The 22,324-nt window shown below is 41.2% G+C and overlaps 1 protein-coding gene across 4 annotated transcripts in view; it reads right to left on the bottom strand.

The window, feature by feature from the left end:
* Positions 1–1,581: 1,581 nt before the first annotated feature.
* Positions 1,582–22,324, bottom strand: part of MTR (5-methyltetrahydrofolate-homocysteine methyltransferase) — a 55,061-nt gene continuing 34,318 nt past the window's right edge. For 2 of the 4 annotated variants that reach the window (XM_035108383.2, XM_035108384.2), the window contains 13 exons: positions 21,707–21,814; positions 18,152–18,252; positions 17,535–17,602; positions 16,300–16,420; positions 14,622–14,703; positions 13,161–13,259; positions 12,932–13,007; positions 10,720–10,875; positions 9,384–9,580; positions 8,429–8,629; positions 7,003–7,195; positions 5,702–5,814; positions 1,582–4,536 (listed from right to left, as the gene is read on the bottom strand). In XM_035108383.2, coding sequence (XP_034964274.2) covers positions 4,450–4,536; positions 5,702–5,814; positions 7,003–7,195; positions 8,429–8,629; positions 9,384–9,580; positions 10,720–10,875; positions 12,932–13,007; positions 13,161–13,259; positions 14,622–14,703; positions 16,300–16,420; positions 17,535–17,602; positions 18,152–18,252; positions 21,707–21,814 — 1,602 coding nt within the window. In that variant the 3' untranslated portion in view covers positions 1,582–4,449. Of the gene's footprint in view, positions 4,537–5,701; positions 5,815–7,002; positions 7,196–8,428; positions 8,630–9,383; positions 9,581–10,719; positions 10,876–12,931; positions 13,008–13,160; positions 13,260–14,621; positions 14,704–16,299; positions 16,421–17,534; positions 17,603–18,151; positions 18,253–21,706; positions 21,815–22,324 lie in introns of those variants that run through there. The other 2 variants (XR_009557373.1, XM_060272865.1) reach the window with 2 other exon arrangements.

Raw genomic sequence — 22,324 nt, 5'->3', positions numbered from 1 at the left:
CCCCCCCTCAGGTAACCTTACTTTAAACTACCTTCTAAGTCCTTTATGGTTTGTCCCCAAGAAACCACTTTCTAAAATCTTTATGGATCCTCACCCAAGCTGTTCCAAGCAATTGCTTACTCAAACCACAAAGCAATTACACATTCAAATTTTAGGTCTGTGAATAAGCATTTTTCTCTTCAAACCCACATTAGGACTTGGTGGTCCTTGATAATTCCTTGAAATAATTCAGGTAACTGAAGTTACTGTGCAATCTTCATGTGCAATGACACTGAATAAAAGATCTCAAAATATCAAAATATCTGTCTACAGAACCAACTTCAGCTTGTGCGACTCCATAGATGATCTCTTGAAGAACATCAGTTACATGGAAGCAACCTGCTATTTTTCTTTGAGGCTTCTGTGTAGTCCCACGTATGCATGACTTGGTAAATGCAACTGTACTTAGGAAAACAGAAAGTGGAAGACTCTGCCAAATGCCAGCCCTTGTGTGCACAACCAATAGGGATGTGTGTGGCGCTGTGGTCTAAACACTGAGCCCCTTGGGCTTGCCGATCGGAAGGTTGGCAGTTCCAATTCCCACGACGGGGTGAGTTCCCATTGCTCTGTCCAGCTCCTGCCAACCTAGCAGTTCGAAAGCATGCCAGTGCAAGTAGATAAATAGGTACCACTGCAGTGGGAAGGTAAACGGCATTTCCGTGCGCTCTATTTCTCTCACGGTGTCCCGTTGTGCCAGAAGCGGTTTAGGCATGCTGGCCACATGACCCAGAAAGCTGTCTGTGGACAAATGCCGGCTCCCTCGGCCTGAAAGCGAGATGAGCGCCGCAACCCGAGTCGCCTTTGACTGGACTTAACTGTCCAGGGGTCCTTTACCTTGCACAACCAATGCACAATACTTTATATTTACTGTTTTTAATTAGGTTTTGTAATTTTGGATTATGCGGAATGCTTTATCTGAGTGGATGTAGCAACCAAGTAATTTCGTTGTTCCCGCAAGGGGACAATGACAATAAAGATATCTTATCTTTATGGTGGAAGGGCTGGGCCAAGTTGGAGCGCTGCATTGGTCGGTGATGGAAATACCTATTGAAAGGACAAGGGATGCAGCCTTTTCTCTAAACAGAAGGGCTTTTGAGTTCTTAAAGATTCTTGAGATCTAGAAGGGGACCTAAAGAACCAAAGGAGCAAGGATTAGTCCTTTGCTGACCCTGACGCTAAAGGCATTTGGAAGGAAGTTTGGAGTAACACTTCGGTATTAACAACAATTAAATATACATATATACCACCATTCACCCAGATTACAGTACTCACCTCTTGGAAGATGTCCCTGAGTCAGAGTGGGAATCTTTGGCAGGCCTAAGACCAAAGGGAGCTCACAGCCAGAAGCTCCATGGGTTGATTAGAAGCAATGACTGGCAATGATACAGTTTCTTTTGGAAGTTGAGGCTGGAATTCCAGCCACCCCCACCTCCATCCATCATAAATAACTCTTGTTGCTTTTTCTTTCAGTCTTATCCCTGAAGATTGTGGCTCTACTTACATTCATTTAATAAAAGAGAAACAAAAATGGACAAGGCTATCTTTGACTGAATCAAAATTTAATGGCAAACTTTTGAAACTCAGTTTCAATATGCATTTATAATACAAAACATTATGCAAGTCAGAAGAATGTACCGTTACATAAAGCACGCACACAAGATTTGACTATTTAAACATCCATTTTCATATTTCCTGCTGCACTTCACAATGCTCTGAATCTGTTCTATTGTTTGGCAGTTTAATAATCAAAGTTCTTGTTTTTATTGACATCAGCTGCTAAGCAAGTTTCATTGCAGATGCATCAACGCCTAAAGGCAGCTTTGCTGGACTAGGTAGCTGAAAAACACACTTTCAGGAAGCAAGCAGCAGATTTTCCATTCATAGGCCTGGTTCACATGTCAAAGAGCCAGACTATGGCTTAGTGTGAACACACAAGCATTAGATTAGATCATTGTGGCTTACGTCTCTGCCATTCGGCTGCTCCATTGAGCTAAGTCATGGTTTGGCATGTTGTCCAAATCCAGATTTGTCTTAATAGTTTATGGCTAGTGATTGGTCCAGGAGAGCAAAACTATGATCCCCTGACACACTAAGGCAAATGATGGTGTAGCTCAGTGTGCAGTTGCAGGACTACTGAGGACAAGAAAAATGGCCTAATTATCTTCTTTGGAAGCCTGTGTATTTGCCCTAAGCCATGTTTTGGCTTAATGTGACAACGGTGTGCAAACCACATCACTGTCTTCTCTATGCAGTTAGTATAACATTGATCCTTTTGTGAACTTGTCCTTCTGTAGTCAAAATAAATCCACCCCAAGATATATTTCTGTTTCCTCTGTGAAATTGCCTTCCAGATAGCCTTATCTGACTCTCAGTCATGTTATAGGCAAGGATTTCGTAAAGGGGATCACCTGCTGCATTTTGATTTTACCCAAGTGCTTTGGGCAACATCAGAAGCCCAAGATCATGGGGGGGGAGGGGAATCACAGTAACACAGCTTTCCATTCCAGCATGGAAACAGGGGCAATGCTCTAGTGCAGCGGCGAGGAACATCCTAGTCCTCCAGATGTTGTTGAATTGCAACTCCCGTCTATCCCAAACAGTATGACCAATGGTCAGAGACAATAGAAGTTTTAATGCAGTAGCACCCGGAGGGCTAAAAGCCTTGGGGCTATCTAAGTTATTCAAGGAGTATGGAAAGAAGCCATGCTGCAGCAGCTTCTATGACACTTGGATAATGGAACCAGGGTACTCAAACAACTTTTCCTCAAGCAGCACTGAATACACTTATTTCAGCTCAGCACATCACACACTGACTGGCAGTCTGAACCACTGGGGACATATCCATATGTGCACTCATCAAGAACAACCTGTTATGAATTGTCCATCACATTTCAACTGTTATTGAAAGGATACATTTGACCTTTCAAGAATGTCAAACTTAGTCCAGTTTTTACCTTGTTTTCTGGAGTCAGTTCTAATCTATTGGTCCTGGGACAGGATCTTGTCAAGTATAACAAAATGAGATGCTTCTTTGTAGCTTCAGAAATGTAAACTATTTACTTTCACTTTATCGAGGCCCTGAGCAGAACCTATCAAAACCTGTTTATAAATTATACTTATGCTTCTTTGAATAAGAGTGCTATTCTCATGCTACAAGATAAAATGCATGAAATTATATTGTGGAAGTCTAATTTCCCGAACTGGGAAAATTCAAAGAATCGCACAGGTCTTCAAAAACGCAACTGAGTGGGGAATTTCAGTGGAGATTTCAAGCGACAGACTTGAAATCTGGCAGCAGGTTAAGCTAGTGTGCTGCCACACTTTAAGAAGTAAACGCCTAAAGACTTCTTAGAGCCTAATACTGTGGCAAATGTTGGTATATAACAAAAAAGACAGGCAAAGAGACTTTCCCCAGTAGTAACAGAACAGAAACCTTAACTACCCGTGAATATAAGTAGAAATTTAAAAATTCAAAGAATTACATGATTTTCCTGAGTCTACCAAATAGTTGAGCTACAGTGAACAATCGGGTAAGCTTATTTAGAAAGACAAAGGCTGAAAAGAGAAATTACCGTGGAAATCAGAATCAAGGCACTTACAATCTGTCAGATTTCTGACTATTTGCCATTTTATATATACACACAGTCCAATCAAGGATCAGTGTCCTGTGATTATATTCATATCCCTGGGCAGTGGGACATATCAGTGCAACTATTTGTCTTGACATAATTTTTTATGGCTAGAAATAAATAATAATGGCTGTGCTCAACCCAATAACAATATTCACACAGGGAGATAATTATGGGTTATGGCAGGCATCCCCAAACTGCGGCCCTCCAGATGTTTTGGCCTACAACTCCCATGATCCCTAGCTAAGAGGACCAGTGGTCAGGGATGATGGGAATTGTAGTCCAAAACATCTGGAGGGCCGAAGTTTGGGGATGCCTGGGTTATGGGCTCTGTGTAGCGTTTCATTAGTGTTCCTCTAACAGCACATTTGAAGACTAAACTTTTCTGATTAAAAGCCCCAAATCTTAGCAAGTCAGGAGCATTTCATGTACATATTCATCTCTTTTACATCGGGCTCCAAAAATGAAGTGGGAGGACCTTTTAATTAGAAACATGATACATAGACATGATACATAGGAACCTGTATCTGTATCTGTACATTAAATGTACATGTTGGCCATTTTAATTGACTTTCTATGGTGACCAAAACTAAGGTTTACTCCACAGCCAACATTTTTTTAGCTTTTGCTGTGGCAGACACTGTAGCTTGTTGGGGGCAGGGATGTTGCCTCCATATGGTACCTGTTTCTTGTGCGTGAGTCCTGAGCTTTGCCTTTTCTTCTCATTCATATCTTTCAAGACAAAGGCCCTATCACATCCCCACCCTCAATGCACATACAGTTATTCTGGATCATATCCAAGAATGGGCCCCAGCCATTTTTCCACATCTGCCACAGGCATGCTTTTCCTTAAGGCATAATCTTCAACCTGCAGAATGAACCAAGAGAGGGCTAATTTAGCATTTTAACAGCTAAGGCTTCAACCTCTCCGTGCAATCGAAGTATCTGGAAAATTAAGTCTAACCACCTCTGCTCCGTACACTTTGATCCTTTTTATTTATTTATTTTTAAAAAAATGCATTTCTACATATAAAGTATAAAAACAAGACAAAAACCTAGACTTCCAAACTACTGCATCAAACACAAAAATGTTCGAATTAGAATGTCAAAAACTGCAGATCCAAATTGGACATTTAAAAAATTAACCCAATGTATCTGCTTCTCCCCAAATAAACTGACTTGGACTCTGCAACCATCATCTGAGGCCCTTCTTTGTGTGCCTCCTCCATGAGAGGTCTCTCTGCAGAGGGTGGCAGCACAACAACAGCCTATTCTGCAGTGGCATTCCGTCTGTGGAATGCTCTCCCCAGGGAAGGTTCCCTGGTGCCTTCATTACATATCTTTAGGTGCCAGGAAAAAAAATGTTTCTCTGTAACCAGGACGTTGGCTCATTAAGCAATCTATGGCCCTTTAAATGTGTTTGTTGGTTTATTCCAGTGAAACAACAGGTTCAGGGCTAGTTGGTGTGAGTGCAGTCCTGCTTAATGGGTGTCTGCAGAGGCTGAAATGGAATACAGGGCAACTCATCAGCTTTGCCAAGAGACCAAATCCACTTGGCTCCACCATGCCCTGAACAGTTTCTATTCCAGATGGTATTTATAAGTATTGCTATGTAATTTTGCGAGTTTCTTCTTCTCTTCTCATCCCTTTTTTTAGACCATAGTAAGCCTTTTAGATTGCCGTGTCTTTTAGACAGTCCCCGCCCATCGGCTTAACAATCTTGGGGGGTTTTTTATTCATCTTATGTAAGTTACTCTGAAAGCCTTTTCTGCTAAGGAGCTGGAGAGTGTGGGCCTTTTAAAAAAAGTGTTTGTGATACTTCTTTTGGGATAGAAATCTTTAAAGACACAAAAGGTCTAAGGGAGTTCATGTCAGAAAGATCTTGTTTACAGATCTAAGAACTAATTTCAAAAAAGTTTGTGGGTTTTACAGCATCCACATTGAAAAGAAATGGCCCGTATCAGATTGAAATATAAAGTACTGGGAAGGCAGGAAAGGATGTCAGACAACTGCTATAGGTGCTCAGGCCTTACCTGATCTTTCAGTATTTTCCCAACAGCAAAGTACTTGGATTCAGGGTTGGAAAAGTAGAGACCTGACACTGCTGAAGCAGGTAGCATGGCTAAGGATTCTGTCAGCTGAATACCTGCAAGGGTCAATGGAAAACATTTGTGGTTTATTACTTAGAAGAGTGTGTTGTGGCTGGAGAATGAGCTGCGTGGTGTGCTTTGATTCAAATTCCACCTCGACGAGGAACTCACAGCATGGCAAGCTACAGCGCTTGCCATGTTACCCAATGTATAATATGGATGTTACGACACTGACGTGCCTCACCTGAGGGTTAACAAGATAATTAACGTGAATCATTTCAAGCACTTAAAGAGGTACTGCTTTGGAAATAGGTACTTATGCTAATAACCCAATTTAAGGGCCATGGATCAGTGGTCTGTTAGCTGGGGGTTGATGGAGTTGTAGTACAAAACAGCTGGGAGGCAGCAGAATGGGAGAGGCTGCCCCACAGCATTCTTCTACAACATTACTTGGTTATACCTTACTGGTTACAGAAAAAAAGTATATTCTGTGAATGAGCTACTGTCATGGACTGGCTGGATGCAAAGGAGTGGTGGAAGGCACCAAGTGGGGAACCCCCCAAAGGGAAGAAGGCTCAGAGCCAGGGGAGAGGTGGTGGGATGACAATGATCAGAGGGAGGTAGACTGGGACTGGGAGGAGGTGGTGTCGGAAGCTGAAGAGGTAACAGGGTTTAGTGAGGAGGGAGAGTCCATGGCAGAGAGCAGTCCAGGACCAGAGGCAGAAGCAGAGGGTGGAGAGGAAGGGGTCAAGAGCCAGAGATGAGGCAGGCTACTGAAGCCGCCCCAAGGTCCCCGTCCTGCTGCTACCAGGTCTCTTCTGTGGTAAGAATTCGCTTCAACACCACCTGTTTGTAATCCAGGCGAGAGTCCTTCTAACTAGCAGCAGAGCAGTGGGTTGGCAAGGCTGTCCTATTGCAACAGTTTTAATAAATGCTGGGTCCCTCCTGGATGCTGGGCTTGAGTTTACTTCCTCGGTTTCGTGTTTTATTTAATGTTCCCTCATCTGAGTACGAACAAGGTGGTGCTGTAGAAGTTAATTCTTATCACACACACACACACAAACACACACCCCAAGTCTCCCAGAACCAGAAGAGGATGGAGTAAATACAGACATGGTGACAGATTGCTTGGGAAGGACCCAGGGGAGGAGGAGACTTAGGGAGGTGTTGGAGAGAAAATGTAAAAGGTTATTTAAAAACAAAAACAAAAAAGTAAGTTTAAAACCAGACTTCAGCTAAAGTACCTGTTGCCTCCTCAATGTTTGCAAGTTTCCACATGGTGAGTTTTTCCAGGTGGTCAGGTTGACAGGGATACCCAGGGGCAGGACGAATCCCCTCATATCTGATCCTACGCAGGTCTGAAAATTCCAGCTGTTCACCCTCAGAGTAAGCCCAAAATTCTTTCCGGACCCTTTCATGCAGCTCCTCAGCAAATGCCTTGGAACAAAGCAGAAGCAAGTTGCAATCTGAATCCAAGCACTTAACACACACTTATTTTTATCTATCACTTAAATGTGTTTCAGTATACTTTACCCATGACTTCAATTCGTTACAGACAAGAGCCTTGAAGAAACCAGGTTCTTTCCTACATCTCCTTATTTATACTGAAATGTTCATATAAAAATAAGCTGGGCCATTATTTCTGCATTTTAAACATATCCTTTAAACATTCAGAAGAGCTAAGTTGTGGAAAGGCACAAACCCTGCTCCTTTGGCCTCCTGGTATTCATATATTTGGGAGAGTATGATAACAGAAAAACTACCTCAGCAAATTAGATTTTCCAAAACCCTGCTGAAACAAGGACAATTGGTATACTTTTATTTATTACTTTGTTTATAAGAAATATGACTCCATAGTGACTCTGGAATAATATGCTCTCTTTTTTGCCCTTTCTGATGCATGTAAGTGGCCAGTCTGATGATTCCCTTGCAAAAAAATACAATCTTCAAGAAAATGTACTTATTTAGTTGTTTTCTGTCCATGAAACCAGTTTTAAATTGCTTATCATGTTTGCTTCATTGTTTTCAATTAGAAAAAACATGAATTAAAAATACAATCTTCAATCAAAATTAATAAAATAGGAAAAACTTAAGACAAAAGCTCAAATCCAGGCATTTTTTTTTAAAAAAAATTCTTACAACACAGCCAGCTCAAATTTTTTTTTTTTTAAATGTCATTGTAACAATCCAGAGGGAATCACAAAATTACTAGAAGGGAAGGCAAGGTGTGCAAAAGCTGTAAGGCGAAAGGTTTCAGAAACAGGGAGAACTAAGACGGCTCATGTTGCAAGTTTACAAAATTATGGATGACTATGGTATAGCAATGTTTCCTCAGAGCAATAAAAGCTACCAACTTAATTGGTCTACCAATAATAATGAAGAAGAGGCCCTTCTTGTGTTCCCCTTGTTGGGGAAATCCCAATGCAAATTTGATGTCTGATTTGGAATTGGAGGATTTGTTCACCTGCATCCTTTCTTTCTACTTGTTCGCCAGACAGAAGTCCAGAACGCTTGGGAGCCCCCCATTCTATCTACTTTAAAGAAAGCACAGCTTGGGGCTGGACTAGGACACACCTCTCACCAGCTCTTTAATCCCTCTTGTCAATTAATTCACCTGGATCTCAGTCTCCTAGAAAACTGTTACATGAAACTTAACAGAAGTATAATTACCTCTGCTAACCGATCTCCCAGTGCTTTCACCATTATGATATTATAATCGTCGGACTGCTTCTCATATTCCGTGCACAGCTCATCTACTCCAAAGCAGGCCACAGCGAAAAGACCCAAATAGTCAGGTATACCCGACTCCAGAGGGGATATGAAATCAGACAAGCAGTAATAGGGATCTGTAGAAGAAGAGTCTTTCTCAGCCTGCAATAACAAATGAAGGTCTAGTTGTATTTCTCCCCCCAATATGTTCAAACATACATGAAAACTTTTATGAGGTTATATTAAGATGGTGCATAATGCCAGAAGGCTGCACGATAAACAGAAACTTGCAATTCTTCCAAAATTAAAATAGAACACATATCAAAAGACACTGATATACCACTTACAGCTATATCAACTATAACAAACTCATCATCCTATATACAATTCAAAAGTTAATTTAACGGTGGTTAAATATTTATGGAAAAGAATTATAAACAGATATTTAACTTACAAGCCAAAGCAAAGAAAACACACACTGAGAACCCCAAGGTTCACCAATCAGCTGCAGGTGCAAAAAAGTGGCTCATGCAGGTGTACATACACTAAGAATTAAAGAAAAGGGTGCCTCCGAGCACATATTCAGCCCAAGAATGTGTGATCAGTACCAAAAACGAGGAACCAAACTCTCAAGTCCTTTCACATGAAAATCCGCTCCAGATTTCCCCTGCCAAGTGCTCCTTTCCAGTAACCTAATTTAGCAGGGGGCTTTTTGGTTATGGCTATTGTTAGAAAACTGGATGTCAAAAACTGTTACAGATATCCTGGCAGATCACCCAGATCTCTACCACTGGGTCCGAATATGTCAACCTCTGGTTTACCTGAATGAACACCTTAATTATACAAACTCCAAAACTATTCCAGGCACACAAATCAACATACTTTTGATGTTAAGTAGAAGAGTTTTACATCTTACCTGTTGCCTTAACCCACAGAATTTAGCTATTGGTACTGAAGACTGCACTTCCTCTTCTGTGGCATATAAATAAATGTCATCTTGAACACTCCGAGCTGGCCAGAATCCAACCAGACCTTTAGCTTTAAATCTGTTTTGCGTAATCAAAGTTTTCAGCAAATTCTGCGCATCATTATAAACTTTTTTTGCCTCTTCCCCTAATAAAGGAGAAAGAATCCTTAAGCATTTATGAAAAAATTAACTTAAAAAAGTTGGGTGGTTATTTTTCATTGTTTTGCAGCTATATCATAAAGTTCACTTCCTTTATTTTCACTGTTATAATCTATTAATGACAACACATAGACAAGACTAAATACAATATGAACCTGGGCTAGCATCAAATGTTTCAGAGCAAAACAAATTTACTGCAAACACAGCAAATGTAAACAGAACAGCATTGTAACCAAGTCTTCCACAAAAGCTACTAGGCCAGAACATTATATTACACGCTAGTCCAGGCATAGGCAACCTTGGCTCTCCAGATGTTTTGAAACTACAGCTCCCATGATTCCTAGCTAACAGGGCCAGTGGTCAGGGATCATGGGAATTGTAGTTCCAAAAACATCTGGAGAGCCAAGGTTGCTTATGCCTGCACTAGTCTATCAACACATGCCTACGTTAATAAAAATGTGGGGTTGTTTTTTTTAAGTCAAATACTGCCTGGTCTTCTGAAAGTGATTCTAAATCACCACAAGCAACTAGCTGAATTGTTTATTCACAAACCTTTCATAAGATCTAGTTGCTTTAAACCAAGGGTGGGGATTGGGAACCTTTGGCATGGGGAGCAAATGAGGCCTGCAAACCTTGATCCAGCCCTTAAGACTCTTTCTGAGCCATGCCTCCACCTAAACACCACTGCTCCATATGTGCTTTAGGCTGTCTGGAACGTGTCCTCCAGCTGGGATAATAAGCCTTTAAGCTTGTCTGAAAGGAACAATGTGTGTTGGGATATAGGAAGTCACATCCATTGCCCCCCACTTTTGTCCTGCCACCATGGCAGTGTGGCTCCCAGAAGATTTGTCATGTATCTACCCCAAGATGAATGGGGTATGGGTGGGACAGTGAATTATTTGCTTTCGTCTGCTCCTGACAGTTTAAAGCTGATGTTTCACTAGCTGTCACAATTTTCCTACAGCACCTGCACATTAGTGAGCTTCAAAATGACTGACCAATCTCTCTCTAATTAACATGGCTCTCATGTGTACTGTTGCTTCTACTTTGTGCATATTCACACAATTTGAAGATACACTATCTACCTTTTAGATTCTCCACCAGAGAACGCTACTGTGTTACTCACCCACTGTTTTATCGTTGAAGATTTTAGGAAATCCCCGGTTGGGGTATTTGCCTCTAAGCTGCCAGACATCGAAAAAGGGCTTCCAGTCAATGTATTCCACCAGCTTCTGCACATCATAATCTTCAAAGACTCTAGTGCCGAGGAACAGCGGTTTAACTGTAAAAAGCACAATGTGCAGATTTTGTAATTTGGAACATACTACAGTATGTGGGCTGCATCCACATCTGATACACAATGCATACCACTGCAGGTATTTAAAGCCTTAATACTATGGCAACTAAAATACAATCTTAAACTAGACAGGCAATCTTACAGAAAATGTCTGCCTCTTTGGAAGGATGGCGGAATAAGAGTGTGTGGAATATCCAATGAGTCCAAGTTATAGCACAACCATTGGTTTTACGTTTGACTCCCTCATATCAATTGATCTGATTAAATATTACCAGCTAAAATTTCAAGCGTAAGCTGTGCCACTCTGCAGCAAGGGTGGCAAAACAATTAATTTTATGGAATAACTTGTTTATGATGGCTTGAGATTTTGTGGAAAATAACTTGCTCCAACAGATGAAGTAAGCCACTGTTATGTGAAAAATCATGCCAGCATAAAGCCACTGGTCACTTGCCTGCTGTATTCTGCAGTGCTCAACTGCAGACTGTTGTGGAACATTCCCAATGTGCTAAATAATGTAAATCTCATGCAATCCTCTCTACATGTCCATAGTTGAAAAGACAATCTTGCTTTGATGCAAGGCTGCTCACAGCTACCATTTGCTGATTGTCACTTTACCCTGGACCCTGAATCTGTGTTGAGGAAAAATGCAGACTTGGCTCTACAGTATGTCCAGAACTAGTACTATTCCTAAATCAGGTTATATCCTCATGTCAGTACCACACAGCTAAGTTTTCAATAACTATACAGTACATCCATGTCTTCTCTTAAGAAGATAAGGGTCTCCAGCCTGGAGTTAGCAAAAGTGCTCCCTCAATACAGTTATGTTCTGTGAAGAGCAGACTCAAAATGTCTGCCTTTGCTACAGATATTCTGTAGTGATATCTAGAACCTACCTGCCAAATGTATCTATAAGGAACTACCGTAGAATCATGTTATCCTTTATGTTTCATTAATTAATAAATTAGGGACATAAGAAGCTGCCTTATACTGAGTCAGACCATTGGGCCATCTAGCTTGTCTACCCTATACTACATACACTGACTGGCAGCAGCTCCCCTGAGTTCAGGCAAGGAATGTTTCCCAGCCTGACTTGGGAGATGCCGGAAATCGAACCCAGGATCTTCTTATATGAAAAGCAGATGCTCCAGCACTGAGCTATGGTCCTTACCAAGCTCTCTCTCTGTATGAATAGGCCTAACGTAAGCAAAACTATGTTCTGATGCAAACAGATTTTCATAATTTTTACTTACCCTTTTCAGCCTTTACTGATAAAGTGTATGATAAATCTTTAGGGAAGCTGGCACTTAGTAGCTCCATTAGATCTCCAAGCTGAGGAAGCCATCCACTCTTCAAAATATGCAGGAGCCGTACTAGACTTGAAACTCAGTAGGAGATATAGATAGAACTTCTAGCCCAGGGGTGGGTAATCTCGACCCGGAAGCTGCTTATGGTACCCCAAGCCTCTCTATCTGATCCCAGGGACTCTCTCTAGGACACACCCTCTCCCTGCCCTACTCTGCATCCTACTAGTGTTTTTTGCCTGGCTAGAATGTGTCCTTGAACTCCCATTATACCTCTTGCTTGCCTGGATGGATGATGCACAAGGTTATATGGACGTGTGTAGAAACTAGCCTATTGTACAAAAGGTAACATTTACAGACAATCTGGCACATGGCCCCCAGAAAATGGTCCAGAAGGGAATATATAGGCTGTGGGCTGAAAAAGGTTCTCCACCCTTGTCCTATAGATCATCTTATCCACTTCACCAAGTGAATCCTTAAGGAGGGAAGATAAGGGGAGAGTAAAGAGAGGGACAGAACCCTCCAGACGACTCCAGGGATGTGGCATAGGCATTTGGCTTCCACCCGTAATTTAAAATAATTATTTTTAACATTTTGTGACAAAAAGCTAAAATCCGAAGAAATACTCAGATTAACTGAAGTCAAGATTGGTTTTCAAATTGCTGCTAGTCCTCCTGAAAAGAATAAATCTTCTGTAATCTTATAAGGCAGAAAATGGTTTCTTAAAAGGCAAACTAACCTGGTTTAGATTCAGTTAGCCAATCGTAATAAAAGCCCTTATTCCTCGCCTGCTCTAGTGATAAATATCTCCTTTCCTGTGTAGGGAAAAAAAGACAGGACTTCAGTTCTGAGCAAGTAACTATAGCAGTTGATTTTTATTTTTAAAAAATAAATGGCATGAAAGAAAAGCTAGTAATGACTAATGACTAGTACACTTGACATTAAGAAGGTCTGTTAGTGCTCTTTACCTTGAGAGAATCATAGTGGTCCTGTCTAATGTCTTCATATTCCTCTTGTATTTCTTCAAAGAAGTCATCCTTTATATTCTCATCTAAAAGCTGAGAGCACTGAAATGAACACAGAGCATGCTGATTAGACTTGAGGGTGATGTAATGCAACTCAATACTTCTCCATCTCTCTCAGTCAGGCACTTAAATTCCCTCATGAAGTTATCAAGTCCATAAGAATATGGCTAATAACCCCCACCCCCAGCCGAAAAAATAAAAATGAAGTTAAACTGCCAGGGAAAATATGATTGCTTTGAAGTGCTTCTGGGTATGGTTCCTCTTTATCTTTTCTCAAGAGGGCTATTTAACACACAAAGCTTGCATCTGAAGGTGCTGGAGCTCACACAGAGACTTAAAAAATAAACATGTGAATGCGTTCTGACAGTAAGATTGAAAGGGAGGGAGGGGGGAGGTTTATCTTTAAGCTTTTTCTACTATAAACTCAAGTTTATAAGAAGGCAAAACGCCACTTATTCTTGTCCCATTTAAAAACCTTTAAATAGGCCCGGGTGCCTTCTTACTGCCACTTAAAAAGGACCGAAAGCTGTAGATTCCATTTACAGAGCAGTAAGGAGTGTCAATATTTCCTTCCACAGAACTGGAAAACCATTTAATCTATACAGAGGCAGTAGAAGCCATTTTAAATCCTAGTGACACTGTTTAGAGGACTTGTGTCTCATCTGTAAGAGGGGAGAGTCTGAAAATGCAGTAGCTGAAACATAAGCCTAGCAAATCAAATCAAATATATATTTCCAAATCACAGGCAAGCCACTTCTGAGATTTCTATTATTCATTAAGCAAGCTGTTATAGTCAGATTTAATTAAGCCCTTGACTGCCTTAAGCATTCAAAAACAGCACCCCAAACAGAAAAACATGGTATGATATACAGAAGTCTTTACAAACACAGGATTTTTTTTGGTAATATCTTACATTTTCTCGCGTAAATTGAGACATTCTTAAAATAGTTATGACCAACTGTATAATAAGAGTTCAGTTTCATGGATACTGCAAGTACCAACTGTTACAAGCTCAAACACCCATTCAAACCACTGTCTGCCTCATGAAAGCAAAAGCAGGGGCCTGTATTCAATTGCCCTGTTGGGGAAAAAAAATCCTGAAGCATAATGATTTGGTCACTGATGGAAATATAATGCTGTGCTGAATGAGCTAAATCTGGTCCACTAGAATTAATATTACCTTTGTAAAATACATTACAGGCAGCAACCATTTTGTGCAGGGGTTCCGTTCCTGCCCCCCCCCCCCCGTGTCAGCAGAGGACACATAAGCCTGCATCACCCCCTACCCTGTTCCACCTCCCTTCCGGGTCAAAATGACCCTCACATCAGCCGCGGGGCATCAGTTGGACATGCAGAAAATGTTCACCGCCTGTACTAAAGATGGAACTAGAAATCACAACTTACAACCACCACACTCTTAGAGGCATCTAGGACATGGACAACAGGAGCACTGTATCGTGGAGCAATTTTTACAGCTGTATGTGTCCTGAAACGAAAGAAAAGACACATAGGAAAACAAAAATATGAACACATATAGACTCAGCATCAAGCTAATGTTCAATGGAAATGATAGTCCATCTGAATGCGTAAAGGGGCACACTCCACACTATTTACAAGATCTTTGCTAATTCCTAATAGGATAGGGTACACGGCAATTACAACATGTCAAGATTGGGGAGCAGAGGTTGTCTTAAGGCATCCCTATCCCTCAATCTGCCAGTGTCAGAGTTTCATTTGTGAATATATTTTTAAAACCACTGGTTCTTTTCGAATTATTTTCTTAGGGAGAAGTGTCCACTGCAAAGGGAAGCAATTTTACACTGCTGCATTTCCTCTTTTTTGGGCATCATTCTTTAGCTGTGCCTACAGACACTCCAGATTTTACTTAGGGGGTGGAGGTTGCTAAGCTCTACCTTCCCCTCCAGCACATAATGTTGTACTGTGCACGAGAATGGAGTGGGAGGGAAAATTTGTGCCTAACTGTTCTCAGCCAACATCTTCAGCTGTCACGTTCATCTAAGTCTCTCTTCTGACAGCATATCCCCTTCAGAGCAACCTTTTTTTTCCAGTCTTCTAAATGCATTCCCCTAGGCTTGGATAAAGCTCCTTTTTGACAGTCCATTGAGCCCTTCATGCCAGGATTTAGAATCCTGACACGCAAAATCCTGAAAATGCCAACTTTAATTTATTTTTGAACCATGAATTAATTTCCGTGGCTGCAGCAACAGCAAGAGTGGGTGGCAGCAAGTATTTCTAGCATGGTATTCAGGATGGAATAAGTTGTCTCAACTTCACATTCATAAATTGCTATCTTGACTACAATGCAACTGGAAGAAACTATTTGGAAACTTTGTCGCGCAGGTATATTTGCTGTTTCCATCAAGCCCAGTTTTCCTCATTCATACTCCAATTGGGTAGGATCTAGACTTCACAAACTTCTCTTGAAAGAAGGGACAAAGATCCAGTGGAGCCTCCCACTAGAGGAAGGGAAAGGAAACACTTATTGCCTATTTTCCCATCTGCCTACAGCACCACCTGCCAGATCCTTTAGAGCAGATTTTCAAAAATAGCCTCCCGTTTTCCTCCAGTAGAGTACCCCATGGGTAGAGCCCCACCCAAGCACAGTTTGGATCAAGCCCATTATACTGGTTAATAAATGACCGTCTTCTGTTCTTCAGGTTTATATGTAATTACTTCTGAATGCGAAGGGTGCTTATTTCTTTTAACTGTTTTTGAAGTCTTAATTTTGATACAGCAAAAACGTACTTCTGAAAAAAGAAAAATTCACAGTATATCTCATAAGTCCTCTACTTAATCCCCTTGAAACATCAACATTACTTTTTTTATTTTTCTTTACTTCACTTTAAACAAAGTACTTGAATGCATTTTAATTAATAAATATTGGTTTAAATAATGTTAATTATCCTTTTTTCCCAGTCTTCTTAATTATCCTAAAGTTACATTTAAAGGGTTAAATTAAGAATAATATTGCATATATTAGATGCCTAACATTCTGGAGAACAATATATTGCATATTTACATTTGCTTCTCCTTTGGGCATACCAAAAAGGACCCAACTTACTTGGAAGTAGTTGCTCCTCCAATCAGCAAAGGAATCTTGATTTCTAATCTCTCCATCTCCTTGGCAACGAATATCATCTCATCCAAAGAGGGTGTGATGAGGCCAGACAAACCAATGATATCTAAAAAATAAACGGTTAGAACTACTTTCATCCACAAGGTTCAATAGCCATTTCAGACAACAGCAACAAGAAGCAACCAGCCAACCAGCTTGTCTAGATGTTTTCACTAACATTTCACTGCCCTAGACATAGTTCTAGGACAGTGGTGGGGAAACCACTGTCCCTCCAGATGTTGTAAGAGCCCAACTCCCAACAGGCTTATGCAGGGCTGGAACAAGGGAATGTGCCATTGCCCCCCACTGCCCCATCCTCCACAGTGGCACACTCCACCTCTTTTTCTTCCTCATCCTGTTCCCCATTGCCTTGGTTTGTTTTTTGCATTGCCACATGATGACATCAAAGACAGGAGTGCCTGGCATGCTCTGGTCCATGGGGTCACGAAGAGTCGGACACGACTAAATGACTAAACAACAATGATGACATCAGAGGGAGTGTTGGGGCACACCATTTTGCTTTCCCAACCAGTTGAGAAAATTGCTCCATTTCACCTCATGACTGGGCCAGCGCTGACCCCAGCCAGCATGGCCAACAGCCAGGGATTATGGGAATTGTAGTCCACAACTTCTGGAGAGACACGTTTCCAGCCCTGCTCTCAGCACTCTATTAATCTGTGAAAGGGGTATCAATGAAATATCTGCCTGGCACCAACACTGTTATGTTTTTGCTGCCAAGCAAATATACTTTTATTCCTCCAGGATTTTGATGTAACATGATGTAACATTCTTAAAACGTTGATTTCTTTATGGTGGTATACAAATCTTTTACATACATAAAACACAACTGTAGTGTGTAACATTTTAGGAGGTAAAAGAATTCAGTACACCTCTGAATTAAAAGTATTAAGACAAAAAAAAAAACATACAAACTCCAGTAGATCCAGATCAACCCATTATTTGTTACTCAGTCACAGCACGCCTGTTTTTTCCAACCTCCTAAAGGCATCTTAGTAATTGAAGTTCAAACAAACCAGAGATTGTACTGATCTATCTGCTCAGCATTTCCCCAAGATTACTGAAAATTAACCTTTCAAATGCAAATTCAAGATCATAATTTCAATGTGTGGGTTTTTTGTTTTGTTTTTTAAGATTGACGAATGGTGATGAAACTCTCATACCTGCTTTGTTCTCAAGAGCAGCTCTGAGTATCTTGTCACATGGCGTCATGACTCCCAAATCAATAACTCTGGAGGGGGAGGGAAAATGGTACTTTGCTAGTCATCATGTGTATGTGCTTAATTAATCCATTTCTGCTATAAGATATTATGAAGATCACTTATCCTGTTAGGAAGGCCAAAGGGAACAGCATTTGGCTTTTAATCTTTCCAGACAGCTGAGCAGCCAGACACCAGCCTTTTCCCAGCACTTTATTGCCCAACCACTCCATCAACCCCCCCTCCCCATTCTGAGCTGCTACCACATTTGCTCAAGACAAGTATATCTGGCCTGCATCTGAACCTGATTCCATGGCCTGCAACTTCTTCCCTTGGAAACAACAGATATGACTGGGGAAATACTGTGGTAGTAGGGAAACCAAATCCCTCTGCAACTCCTGGTTCTGTTTAGGACAAATTGCTCATCTGTCAAGTACAGCTGACTCAGAGAACTAGCAGCTTAGTCAAAATGCTGTACACCCCACTCGAAGAAGGTGATTCTAATATGCCCCGTGATAATACAAAGCATGTAAGGGGAGGGGAAATGGGACCCACAAGGGCATGAAGTCTAGTCTAATTACCTGAAATTATTGCAGCCCAGAACAACTCCCACAATGTTCTTGCCAATGTCATGCACGTCACCTTTCACAGTAGCTAACACAATTGTGCCTTGGTAGGGGTCCTGCAAGAGTTAAAACAAAATCTGCAGGATTTATGAATATTTCCCACCTGAGCAATCTGTATAGTATAAATGTCTGGTTTATTGAAGCAGCTGTTATTACCAGCTTTTTTAATGGCAGAAACAATATTTACGAATCATGCAGCATAGTTGTTTTTTGTATACAAATATACGTCTTCCTTATGGGCTTCTCATAGGCATCTATTCTAGATGGCCACTCCATCAACAGAATGCTGGACTAAGTAGACCTATGGTCTGAGCCATTACTGTACTATTACTATCATTGGTCATTGAAAGAAAATGTGTTTATTGAGAAGTAGTAGCTGCTAATACTTCATAGCATTCCTGTAGGGTTGTCTACAGCAGTGTTTCCCAACCATTGGTCTCCAGCTGTTTCAGACTACAATTCCTATCATCCCTGACCACTGGTCATGCTAGCTAGTGATGATGGGAGTTGTAGTCCAAAAACAGCTGGAGACCAAAGGTTGGAAAACACTGGTCTACAGGGTTCCTTCTTTCTCTACTACAATAGTCGAGGGATACCCAAGGATGTGCCCTCCAGATGTTGCTGACTACAACTCCCATGGCCCCTAACCATTGGCCTTGCTGGCTAGTTTATGCAAGTAGTTCCCACATCTGGAGGATACTAGCATTGACTATCTCTGAAATAGGACCTATTCCCCCCCCCCAAGGCTGTGCTAACTCAATTTGTGCAAAACCCTTTTCGAACTGCACCTATTGATGGTGCATCCAGATGTTTAAACCTGCATCTGCCCCAATCATGCAGATGGCAAAGAGTGGGGAGCCCAGTTTTAAAAAGAGACAGAGGTGCATGGATGAGGAAAGGTGAACCTCCCCTCCCGCATTACATTACTTCCCACTCAGCACTTTTATTTCAAAAGGAATCACATTCAAAATCCAATGGTGGGGGGACAGGGAGGGGTAGGAATTGGGAAGTTCTGACAACGTGGCTTATTTGCCCCATAGTCCAGGATGTACCTGAACCTTTTTTGTTGTGCATCCATTGTGCTTTCCAAATCGGTGCATCTAGCCCAAGTTTTATACATGACTGGAACACACCTGGGCTCAAAACAAACAGATGTGGAGCCATGATGTGCAATCTGGGCCTTCAAAATATTTTACATCACCTACCGTATATTCCGGCGTATAAGACGACTGGGCGTACAAGACGACCCCCAACTTTTCCAGTTAAAATATAGAGTTTCAGATACTCGCTGTATAAGAAATATGACCCGGCGTATAAGACGACCCCCCGACTTTTGAGAATATTTTCCTGGGTTAAAAAGTAGTATTATATGCAGGAATATACAGTACTGTTTAATAAACAAACAACACAACAACAGCAGCAGCAGCAATGATAATATTTGATCCCTGAGAAACATTGTATTTACTACAATGATTAATCTCCTCTGTCTTCCTAAAATGTAGAGGTTGGGGAGATTAGAACATTCGAGACTATGCCAAGTGACTGCGCCATCCAGCATCATTCTGCATGTATTCATGAACACTCAAAAGCCTGCACAGCTGGGGCAGAAAAGCACACTCATTTAATCAAGCTGAAAGAAAACAAGTAAGCATAGTGGACCGGTCCAGCAATGATTGCAGATCTAATTGGTGATGGAAATCCAACAAACAAACAGGAATGAAATACTGAAGGAGAAGGGGGGAAAATCACCCAACCGCAGACAGTGCTGCAATGTGGACCGGGACATGCGTTTGATTTAAAGATGTCTTCTACGTAAAAACAAGACCATTTGAAGCATTAAATGAATTGAAGCATTCTAATACTGGGCAGAGAACCAAATAGCTTTCCTTTTTGATCCTGGCACAAGCCTGCAGGCACAGCCATTCATTCTAAAACATAATAACCAGTGCTCTGTATTTGCTGATGTTCTGGCACTATGGTTACTGCTCTGGGGGTAACTGCACTCCAGAGAGAAGCCATGCCAGCAGAAATGTATATTATTTTAATGCAGGACAGCAGTGTTTTCTCATTGTTAATGTATACCATTTAGGGGCTAACAGAATCTCACTCTCTCTTATTGTTTGCTGGCAATAGCATCCAGAATTTTCTGTAGCACCAACCAAGCAATAATACAGGATTGGCCAAATTCTGTAAACATATACACATTTCTCTTTTTAAATACCAATACGCCTATAAGATGAAGACGCACACTCCAGTAGAACTCCTAAGCTAGCTATCAGTTGTTTTAAATGTTTCCCATAGCCTTTTTCTTTTTGGTCTTAGCTCATTCTGTTTTTTTACCCAAATGTCAAAGACAGCGTAAAAGTCTCAGTTTGTTCCTAAATCCAATACAACCCTCGCAACAATTGGAACTACAAGAACAATTGCTGTCATTTAATTTTCACCCTTGTTAGGAATGAAAAATCCTGCTATAGCAACAATCCTCAGGTTCTTTCGAGCCCTATGATTATTTCCAATATGGGAGCAACTAAACACCAGTTTGACATATGCTTCCCAAGGAGGCACAGATCTGTATGTAAAAACAGGAGGTGTTCCATTCTGGAGAGCATTTCACCATGTTGTTGTCATGTGATCAGTCTCCTCTTGGGAATTAACCTCAAGGAGAAAAAATGGTGCCATTCCACGGCAGATGAAGTTGTACAAATGGCTCAGCCCTTGCGGTGCCCAAAAACACCCTCCCCAAAGTAGTTTTTCAGCTTAAAAACAAATAATTGTTCTGTGTGTCTCGTGTGCGTGTGTGTGTTTAATAAATCAACCTCTTGTAAATTGTTTGAATGTGGAATCATACAAATAGCTCTTCAGAACATATGCCATAAAAAGGCAGACATCAACCAGAAGCACATGAGAACAGGCAAAATGGACAAGGAGATCAGGTTTTGCTATGGGAGGTGTGTGTAGCATTTGAAGAGGAAAGATGGAGGGAAGCTGGGCTCACCCCACTGAGGAAAAAAGCCATGCTTTTATATCTGTCCACCCCCCCACCCCCCAAGGTATTTGGTGAAAGTGCATGCAATGTCTAGGACAATTAGGTGCAGAGTTTATCATGATGGTTTATCTGTGCAACAGAGTTTATCTGTGCAACATTGGCTACTGTTGCTAACTGGGCATCTGTTTTTACAGTATTGGGGAAAGTGACAAAAGGCAAATTTCATATGTTACAACCAACCACTTGTTTCCAAAAGAAAATCTACTTGTCTGTTTTACAGAGATTGCTGCAACCAGCATTATATGAATACCTACCTCACAATAAACTTTGCTATAACCTGCAAGCCTCTAACACAGGCATCCCCAAACTTCGGCCCTCCATTTGTTTTGGACTACAATTCCCATCTTCCCTGACCACTGGTCCTGTTAGCTAGGGATCATGGGATTTGTAGGCCAAAACTGCTCTAACACAACCATGGAAAAAAATCATTAAAGAGAACCAAACAATGTAGCGTGCAAACTTGCCTCTTCTTCTGTGGAACCTGACAATGCACGCTTTTCCTCTCTTTCCTTTTCCATGAAGGGAATCAGATGACCAACAGCCTTCTTCATAACGCGAGCAGATTTGATAACCTAGATGCCCAGATTCAAGGGAAGAACCAATTACAGCTACGTGTTTAGCTAAGAGTTCATTTTAAACAAAAAACACCTCGATCCATCATGCAAATTAGACCAGACTATCCATAACCTCCAATTAACAATACACTTTAGTATCTTCCCTATTCTCTGCTCCCTAGAAACTCCTGCACTTATCATATTAACATGCCTCCATGCTGCTTAGCCCAGTGTTTCTCAACCACTGTTCCGTGGCACACTAGTGTGCCGCGAGATGTTGCCTGGTGTGCCGCGGGAGAATTACTTTATATATAGTCAATATAGGCACAGAGTTAATTTTTTTAACATTTTCTAATGGTGGTGTGCCTCCTGATTTTTTTCATGAAACAAGTGTGCCTTTGCCCAAAAAAGGTTGAGAAACACTGGCTTAGCCCATTCACAGATCCATCTCTGTGGGCTTGCTGTGTTAGGCTGTTGGCCAATAAATGTGAATCAATACCTGGATTAATGGAATACCATTGGACAACT

Source organism: Zootoca vivipara, chromosome 3 (genome assembly GCF_963506605.1).
Source record: "Zootoca vivipara chromosome 3, rZooViv1.1, whole genome shotgun sequence".
Classification (NCBI taxonomy): Eukaryota; Metazoa; Chordata; class Lepidosauria; order Squamata; family Lacertidae; genus Zootoca; species Zootoca vivipara.
The sequence above is the reverse complement of the archived record's forward strand: the minus strand, read 5'-3'. Positions and strand labels throughout refer to the sequence as shown.